At 38.4% G+C, this 10,117-nt stretch overlaps 1 protein-coding gene across 1 annotated transcript; it reads right to left on the reverse strand.

The window, feature by feature from the left end:
- Window positions 1–511: 511 nt before the first annotated feature.
- On the reverse strand, window positions 512–6,778 carry LOC148868954 (uncharacterized). Its single transcript, XM_088972882.1, has 5 exons — window positions 5,907–6,778; window positions 5,403–5,514; window positions 3,655–3,769; window positions 1,692–2,705; window positions 512–1,126 (listed from the first exon to the last, which is right to left on the reverse strand). Exons 1-5 carry the CDS (start codon window positions 6,100–6,102, stop codon window positions 857–859), a joined length of 1,707 nt encoding a protein of 568 aa, XP_088829008.1. The 5' UTR covers window positions 6,103–6,778; the 3' UTR covers window positions 512–856.
- Window positions 6,779–10,117: the final 3,339 nt, after the last annotated feature.

Raw genomic sequence — 10,117 nt, forward strand, 5'->3', positions numbered from 1 at the left:
CCGCCCAACCCTCACTTTCAATTTTGGGTAAGCGGCAACCATTAATAGTAGTTGGGTTGGTTGAGTTGTAAAGCCAGCCGTTGAAAATGGAAACTCTTTTTATTATTATTATTTTTTTTTTCTATCTTTTGAAAACAGAAGTTTTTACTTTTGAATTTTGATGAAAATGAGACGATGTAGGCTGAACCGCTGAGGGAGTGAACAGGTGGAGGTGGGGTGGCTGATCGAAACTTGAAACCTCCCCCACTGCCACTTGATACCCTTTCTTTATATGAAGACTGAAAGATCCCATACCACGGACACTGACACTATAACTCACAAGGTCCTGGCAATGGCTTCAAATACGCTCTAAAAGACAAACTAAACCAATGCAATAATTGAGGGAAATACGAGAGGAAAATATTTTCACAACAGTTTCTTTAGCATGTAGATGTAGGTGAATCAAAAAAACTATAAACAAGAAGTTGGATAATTAGTAATTTCTACTCCCTGAAGGCTGAAGCAGAAGATGGGAATTGGGAAAGTGCTTTTTTAGTTTTGTTTTTCAAGTTTACCAAACATTGCATTTCCAGACATAATATTTGAGATTTGCATGAATACAAGTTCACCAAATGGTATAGATTCTGAACCGAGGATTGAGGAATGTTTGGCACATGCCTAACCGGTTTTAGTAATAGTACAAATGGCCATGAAAATAATTTAGCTGCCAACCCATCTGATACACTTTACATAAACCGTAGATGCATGTCTTACAGATCACCATGAAAACTGCCTGCTTTGCCAATCTCCAGCCGGTCAGGTTTCCAAGTAAAGAATAAGCGGTGACATCTTCAGCTAGTGAACAAAACCCATAAGATCACCTGCCATGCTGACTGGCTGGAGAGGATCGACCACCTCTCTCACCTCTTTCGCTCCCAAGATCATCATCTCCTATGTCACTCCCATCCAAGCAGAGAGCATTGTTATTGACACTTTCAGAACTGGCATTACTGCTTGTGGCAAGAGGGGAGTCTGAAACACTGACTGTCCTGCTCCTTGCTGGCCCAGATCTCACACTATACATGGACGAGGCCGGAATGTTTGTCATCAAAGGTCGAAGGCTACCTGGTATACTTCTCCTTATATCCTGTTCAAAAGGAAATCCATAAATTGGAATGTGCCAAAGCCAAATGGTTCATAGAGGTCACACCTCTACTTTTGTTTAATAAAAGCTATTACGGGTACCAAAAAAAGATGTTGTAATGGCACCAACCAGCTACATTCCAAGGAGAAGGAACAACCAATTAATGCACATGCATGGGGATGGTGGTGTGAATAGACCGTGTCACCATATCAAATCCATTCTAGGGGAGACTCATTAAGTGGTCAACCTTAACAGAATCCTACCCAAGTTTGGGTGTATGGACCTGTAATTCTAAATTCTAGAACTTGACAAATTATAAATATTTGAGATATTTAAACACAAAGCTATGTTTAACATTATGATCTTTGAAAAAAGAAATTTCTGTGAATGAAGAGCACTCAATTAAGCCATATCCAATTAGATTAGCTAGAAAAGACGAGTGTCAAATGATATGGCTTCTCTTGGGGTTTTTCAAGGATTTTTGGAATGTCATGCATGTACCTTCTGCATGGATAATCATTTTGGTGACCTACCTGGTTACTAGGTAAAAGGGAAAAGAATTACATACCATGTGCCTCAGAGCCATATCTAATGATTTCTTTGAAAGTGTTCTCCCAAAGCCTGAGCTATCTGGGGACGATGTGGACTTCCCTGCAGAGTTGGAAGAGCGGTCATCTAGCCTTGGGGGAGCCAATTTTCGCATGTTTATTACCCTTTCAACCATCTTTGTTCCAATAAGAACAGGGCTCACATTGTCACTACCATTTGAATGTGATCGACTCACTGCAGGAACAGAACTCCCACTACTATGGATACTACCATTGGGAGCCCGGCCTCGTGAAGGAGAACATGATTGTCGTCTAGGTCTTCCGTTAGAACCAGGCTCAACAGAAGATGATCGAGAGCTCGGAGCTCCAGGCCTACCTCTAGAGGCTGAAACTGGCCTTTCTGGCATTGATGTCCTTAAATTTGGAGGAGCATCCAGTGAGAAACCAGGCATCTCTGATGGCTTCCAAGGTCTGGATTTAACAGTTGGTGAAGTGCCACGTGATGGCACTGGATTTCTTGCTGCTGTTGGAGCTGGCTTCGTGACTGCTGCTGTTGGAGCTGGCTTGGTGACTGCTGTTGGAGCTGACTTGGAGATTGAAGAAGACCGCACAGGAGGAGCAGAGACAGTAGATACACTGGATGGTATTGATGGTCGACGTGTTGGTGTTGCTGACCTTGATGTAGATTTGGATGCTGGAATTGAGGATCTGGCTGTTGGAGTTGAAGACCGAGCAGTAGATCGTGAGGAAGGGGTTGACGATCTTGCAGGAGCTGCTGGAGCTGTGGACTTAGAAGAAGGCAAAGTGGCCCTCGAAGTAGGAGTAGAAGGTCTCAAGGGTTTTGCTGTCATGGGTTTTGCTGTTGTGGATAATGTTGGTCGCCCAGTTGGTGTTGCAGGTCTAGATGCAGTTGAACCTGGTCCTCCTGATGATGAAGGCCTGCGTGTTCCTGCACTGGAGGAATTCAACCCAGGAGACAATGTAGGCCTAGATAAATTGCCCCTTGAAGCAGGTTCTGTTTGAGGATTTGCCAACTGCAGGGACGAGTTTTAATCAAAAGATCATCAAGAATAAATTAAACTGCAAGGATCTCAGCAAAGCTTTTTTCTTGAACACTAGGTGTAGTAATAATTAGGATCAACTCTATCATTTTGCAACTCAGAGTGCAAATTAAGCTCCCAAGTTTTGGTTCTCCCTTATACCAGCATTTAACCACATGATATAAAGCTCAAAAATGCAATGAGTTGAGATTGAAGTTTACAGAGGCTGCAGTAACCAATACTGGAATAGGCATATATAAAAGAAATTCTAAAATATATGAAAATCTAACTCCAGTCTTGTTGGACAAAATTTATATTCTAAGGGTGCAACTCTAAACTTGACATTTTCAAAGGGATACACCCACCAACACAGTTTCCGAAATATCTTAATAGTTCAACAGTTTTATCAATTAACCTGGTGATTCTGGATGTTTGTATGTTGGCTTATGCATGTTATATTCACAGTATCTAGATATTTATTACAAGATCAGGTTTGTCACTCACTGCCCTAGAGGCCACAATTAAGGTTATCATTGAGGCAATAACACAGTAAGCAACAGCGAATTGCATATAAACTAATCAACAACTTATTTAATATCTAGCAAAAAATATATAAGAATATACAGTTATTTATATAATTAAAAGGTAAAAGTCACCAAATCATGTTTAATACATAAATCTATGTATTATTATGTTATTATGTTATTAATAGCATAAAGATACTAAATGATGTAATCCATTGCCTAACACTGTAAAGCCACCTAAGAACCTCAATGGCCACCTTAGACAGGAGCATCCACGCCGTAAGTGTAATGAATTGATGTATATGATTAGTAGGAATGTTAATGTCATGGGCCAACCAACTATAAATAATACATATAACAGCATGTACAAATTTAGCAGCAGATCCAATATAATGCCCCCCATGGGTTAAGATTCTTACCCTAGACTTCAGAGCAGTTGGCCTAGCTTTGGGAGTGCCAAGCTGACTCATAATGGTTTTCTGAGATTCCATCTCCAGTGAAGGAAAAAGAGGAGTACCAGGTGGTGTAAGAAGCCTGAAAACCAAAGAGAATTCAATAAATACCAAATCAAAAGATATGTCCAAAGCCTTGTGTTCATCAAGCTAAATTTGATCTAGAATAGTCCCAATACATCCTTTATCATAAATTACTATCAAAACTATCAAATGTACATAAAAATTATTGTCAGAAATCTTTGTTCTTTTTGAGAAAGAAAGAGATAGAGAGAGAGAGAGAGAGAGATGACAAGGGTGTAAAAAAATATCAAAATTGTGAGAATATATGTGAGGATGTGTGGGGATGCACAATGCAAGGACAGCTGGTCAACCCACTATAAAAAGTATGTAAACTGATCAGTATAGAGATCCTACTGTTTAATAACAAAAATAATAATAATAAACCCTCCTACCCCAAAAGTACCAGCAGTGTCTATTACCAAATTCAGCATCCTAGGAATTTTGCACTTTCTGAAAGAGTATGAAGCTTATGCCTTGAAGTGTTTGTATTGCACATATGTTATTTAAGCATTTAGTTAAACTATAACTAAGGTCAAAAAGATCCTGGTGTCTCTTTTCATGCCCAGATCACATTAACCATTGGGTCTACTTGCATGTTGGACAAGATCTCCAGAATCTTGTTCAGGAGATGCATTTGTTATTTATTGCTGAAATGCTTGAAAATCAATTGCTGACACTCCTGAGCAATGACAATGGTATTCTCATGGGGATGGTTTATTGAGAGAATGGCCTCCAGATCTGCTTCTTGGAGGGTGTTGGGAACATCAGAGGTACGGGATAGATAGGAAAAGGAAAGCAAAAACAAAAACAATGGGACATTGAAGAAGTTCAACTACAACAGAAACGCAAATTGATGTCCTAGCAATAAGCTAGAGGGAGTGAATGAAAAATAAAAAGAGGGACCTTCAACTCTGTTGAGGAGTAAAAATATCTGGAGTCAGGAATCAAAACCAAACCACAACTAACAGAAGACCTATTAGTGAACCCGACCTCACTGTCAACAAAAGCTGTATTGAAAGATTGTCAAATGTAGTTAGATGATGTTCCCCAACCTAGAGGAGCTAATGAATTCATTGGCTCAAATGCAGATACAATGAGGTGATAATAAGGCTTATATATCGCAATGCTCCTATATACATGCTTAATGAAGTTTCTACAATGCAATTTTCTGAGCATTTATGGCAACCTATGGATTTCTAAGGCTTCCAAACATATCATGACATTCCTCTTCACACAAATTTCAAGGGAGATCTTTTACCAAGGAAGCCAATAAAATGGATTAGTCACTGAGAAAGGAAGTTGCCCATCTACTAACTACCGTAGGACATTTACTTAAAATATACTCTCTAACTTTGCTTTCTCATTTTAATCCATGAAGATGAATAGTCCACCAATGGAAGACGAACTAATCATCTAAGACGGGACCATTAAGCTAGATGAACAATTGGGCACTGCATCCCTCTCTTTCCTTGTTAATACAAATTATAGTTTGAACTAAAGAAAAACAGGCCTTTCTGAACTTGGGAAAGCTAATTTTACTTCATGACATTCTCTGAGAAGATAATGGCAATTTATGTATTCCCAATTTATAGGGAAAAAATGCAACTAAAGGATCAACGTTAATGCAAATTGAAGACTCATTTCCACATTACCAATCATAATCATTTTTGTCATTGTCAGAATTCAGGAAATCATCAGCACCAGTCTTGCGGGCAGGAGTAGACGATACGATCTTGAATATGGGAGAACTTCCAGGTTTAGATCCTGTAGCCAAAAAAGTGTGAGGTAAAAGTAAAACTAAAGGACTGAACAGAAAAATTTTCATTAGCCTCACACAATCACTTTGTAGTACTCATCAAAGAGGAAAATCAGATTGGTCCTTTGAAATTCCACTATAAAGCTTAGAGGAATTACCCTCGTTGTATGTTATTGGCAGTGCAAGAATTTGTTCTGAGACTTTTACAAAAGGTTTAAAAAAAATGAGGGCAAACACTTGAAATTACAAGAATGTATTATTTCTAAAAGCGGACTACTAAAACGTTCAACACTGGACACCCCATTCACGGATCAATTAACAGTAAGCTAAAGCACAAAATCTTCAACTCGTAAATGAATAATGAAAAACCTAACGTCACCAAGGAACAGCAAAAGCTTACCTAGAGGCGCGTCAAACTCCTCTGAGTTCTGAAGCAGAAGAAGATTGTTCCGCTCCTTCTCGCGTTTCCGCATCTCGAGAAACAAAGCGAGCTCCTCTTCCTTCTCCTTCATTACACTACCAAGATTCCTCCCTTGCTGTCTCTGCTGTATGGACGCCTGCATTTGCGATTCCTGAGCCCGGAAACTGCGATTCATAGCCGAACCTAGCTTCTACCAACAGAAACGAGTAAAAGAAAGAAATCTCCCACCTAAAATCTAACTTCTCATCTACTTCTCCGAGGACAACCGGTTAAACGCCAGACAGAAACCCTCAAATTTCACAAAAGGCCAAATCAAGAAAGACAGATCAGACGCATAGCTCGAAAGCTGTAAACAGAAAAAGAGAAACTTGAAGAAAACGAAACGGCATTTCCAGGTGCTTGAACGATCAAAGCTGTCTCTACTTCCCGATCTCTGCCGTTACTGCACCATTCCTACCACACCAGTTTCCACGCCGCTAGATTTCATATGGAAACCGTTAGAACGAATCCACCGCCAATGTCGCAAAATCAGAGGTCGGAGAGATGGAGAGATCTGAACACAGAGCTCCGGAGCTTTAAAAGATGAAAATGCGAGATGAGTGAAATAAAAGCCAGTGGATTTTGTAATATTTTGCCGTGCTGTTGTTGGGACTTCGGACTCTGCGATTCGAACGATGTGAGCTTTTAGGGGAGAAACAATGGAAGATCAGGAGCCCGTTTTGTTTTTTGATTTCTTTAGACCGGGACAAGAGGAGCAACAACAGCTCTCTCTCTCTCTCTCTCGTCTGTGTTTTCTCTCACTTGAAGCCTACGTTTTCAGATTTTTAAAATAGGAATACAAAATTGAATTTAATAGAAGCTTTAATGGACTGACTTAAAAACACCCGCCTTTGTGAGCATAATTACGCAAACACCCTCCTCTTTTGAATGATTCAATGATCTCTCGCGCTTGCTTCAGCACAGTGCCGAGTCAACAAATTCTTTGGGACCCACCATGATATGATGATCTGAGCCGCCCAAATAAGTCCTAAATGGGAGACTTTAATGCTGAGCATGGCATGTGATGTAGATGCCCAAGATGTTACAGTGTTACCAATTTCATATTGTACCACCCAGAGATTTTACCGTGCAGCTGCTTCTGCCACGTGGCAAAAAGAGAGCCTCTTTTGATGAGGACGCACCGATCAACGGGGCTGCTGTCAGATGGGACTTTGGTTCCAGTACAAGGTGGGGCATGGTGTTAAGCTAGATCCTAATCCGACGTCAGGAAGGAAAGTACTCCACTACTCCTCATGTGAGTAACCCCTCAAAAAATCAAAATGCTTCCAACAAATTTTAGGAATTGGGCGGCGTGCAAGACACGTCATGGCCTCATGGGAGTGGTGGATGGAGCAGAGCAAAGTAGTATTACTGTATAAAATATAAATCGACGATCCAATAAAAATAATACATTGAAGATACGATGACTCAGCCTTTTGATGTATTCCACGTGTCTTACTAACAATATGGTTAAAACTTAAATGTGATAGTCGCCACTGATTGGTGAAACTTTGAATCATGGGGAAGTGGGTAGCTTCCACGAACTATTTTACTCATTTAAGGTGGTTCTGGTTTGATCCCATTCCTTCGGGCGTTAAAATTGTATGCCTGGATGGTGTGTTTGGTTAACTTGTAAAGGTTTTCTTATTTTTCTCTTTCTTTTCCTAAGTATGGAAGATGTTCCTGATGTGTGGTCAAGAAAGGCTATGAAGTCAGTGTGTGGCGCATGTGTGAAGGGCATATCCGGATTCTATCTTTTCTTTTAAAACAAATATAATTACAAGGAATTAACAAATTAATTTTATCCGTACTGTTTGCAAAATTACTTAAACATCTCTACATTTTCTGACAATTGGATGAATAGACCTTTTTCGCTTTTCGTTGCAATTCACATCAGTACCTCGGGCGTGTCTCACAGCACATCACAACCGTGTATTGAGAACCATCTCAAATGTATGCTGAGATATAAATGTAAAGCACCTTTGGGGTGATGATGTAAATGCCATGTTGATTTCCATTTACATGTAATAACACGTGACTATTAATTTAAAAGAAAATTCTAATTTTGCCCTTATTCACCATTTGCAAGGACTAAAACTCCATCTCCATGGGGAAACTAGATTTAGTCCTCATAAAATTTGTTTTCGTACAGTTCTCATAACATTAACCCGTGCATTTCAAATATTTTTGTAGTTATATTTTTTCATTCATGAAATCGTGGTGAGATGCTCCCAATTCACGGCTGCAAGTGTGTGAGGACAAATTTTGTAACTATAAGGCTGTGTTTGGTTGTAATGAAAATGTAAATATATATATTATATATTGATCCATTTTTAGGTTCATGAATACAAATATGGTTCACATTTTAAATTGTTTTTGTATTCATCTTGTATGTTTGAAATCAGTGTAAATTGTAAGCCCATCATTAAATGCTCCAACTATCTTATGCTCTAATGCATTAACTTTGGTCAAAAAGTTAATTATCAAAATAACACAAAATTGTATCCAAAAAATAGGTACATTAATGTTCTTTTCTTATAGTACAAAAATGTTAGAAAATACATTTTTACTTTGATAATCATTAATTTTTTATGTATCAAACAAACGCTCACAAACGCGAACTAAGGTACACAAATACCCTGGTTCGGTGTTTGTATCACAAACAGGCTGAGCCTAAAGTGCAAAATCTTGTATTTTGTATTATTAGATATGTATTTATACTGTACATATTTGTATTTGTACTCTTTCCAAATTGAGCCTAAATCCTAATTCTTTTAAGAGAGGCTAAAAAGATAGCACTCTTCTACTAACTCAAGAGAAATCAATGGCTCTGAATTCATTTGTGATAGCAAAGGCATAATAGATCAGTGCAACCAGGGAGATTTCATTTAAGGGGGCGTTCTTTTTTTGGATTTTGAGAGGGGAAAAAGTTGGACAATGGGATTTTGGTTCCCATTGACCAAGAATCCTATATTCATTTTTCAGATTAATGTGGGGACTAAAGAAAGTTTATTTTCTTGGGTAAGTGATACACATCTTCTAGGTAGATAAATAATTTTCATACCTAGGAAGAAAGTTGCTAACACTTGAATGGGACAAAAATGCCCCCTTTTAATAATGGATTTTTATGACTAAAATGGGTATTATCTTATTTACCTAAGAAATAAAAGAACATGGGCAAATGCACTTAGTTAGTTAAATGTTTTACAGGAAAAACTTACCAATGTAATTGAATTTACCCGGATAAATAAATTACCAAAAAAGCAAACGGGGCCTAAATGATATTTTTGGTTGGTTTTACTCTACTCTCATGATCTCATCCATATTGGGTCTCGAGTTGTTTTTTTTTTTTTCTTTTTCAAATAAAGTATGAATAAAAAATGTATAAAATGTTGAGAGAGGTTAGAGGAGCGAGACAATTGTGAATAAAACGAATGAAGACCTTCTTGTTTCAATTCCTCTCAGGAGTATTGCATGATGTAACTGATTTCTCAACCATTTGTTTTTCGTTTTGCAAGAATCAAGACCTTTTTTCTTTTTAAAGCGACTCTTGTCTAACACTTGTCTTCAAGGACTACAAATAGAATAGGGAATAGAAGCTATCTAAGAGGAAATCAGACTGGATGCTCACAAAATTGTGCTCCACCGTCTTTGCAGCCGGCCCTTTCAGACATGCATTGAAATTTGAGAACATCTTTCCATAAATAAAAAGATACAAATATGGAAATGTTCCCAATGTACTGCTGAAAATAGGTTGTGAGAACTGTGTGAGCACTAATCCGCTCTCATGCAAGCTTGAACGATGAATTGAGGCTTCAACTCAGAGAAGCTCACTGGCTTCCCTTCTCTACTCAACCATTCTGGAGATCGGGACTTGCAATTAATATTATCCTATACTATTAGTGAGAAAGAAGCAAAGAGCATGAGAAAAGAAAGAAAAAGAGAAGTGGGAAGAACAAAGAGTGCTGTAGTAGTTAAATGAAAAGAAATAGAGCAATTTGTGCAGAATTATGTTTTAAAGATTTGGAAAAAAAATACAATAAAGGGTAAAATAGATATTTTAATCTTCCCATCCATGCTCAGCCAAGAAAGGAATGCAGTTAGTCAATTTTGCAAAATCCAAGGGTAGTTTAAGTATTTTACCCTTATGA

Source organism: Nelumbo lutea, chromosome 2 (assembly GCF_056320005.1).
Source record: "Nelumbo lutea isolate HS-2025 chromosome 2, American lotus-T2T, whole genome shotgun sequence".
Classification (NCBI taxonomy): domain Eukaryota; kingdom Viridiplantae; phylum Streptophyta; class Magnoliopsida; order Proteales; family Nelumbonaceae; genus Nelumbo; species Nelumbo lutea.

What these genes read in the sequence shown, in the direction of transcription:
- LOC148868954 (XM_088972882.1), bottom strand. Translation starts at nt 6,102, where the DNA reads ATGAATCGCAGTTTCCGGGCTCAGGAATCGCAAATGCAGGCGTCCATA. An exon ending in CAACTGCTCTGAAGTCTAGG is followed by an intron (nt 2,706 to 3,654) that starts GTAAGAATCTTA and finishes TCGTCCCTGCAG; the next exon opens with TTGGCAAATCCTCAAACAGA. An exon ending in ATATGGCTCTGAGGCACATG is followed by an intron (nt 1,127 to 1,691) that starts GTATGTAATTCT and finishes CCTTTTGAACAG; the next exon opens with GATATAAGGAGAAGTATACC.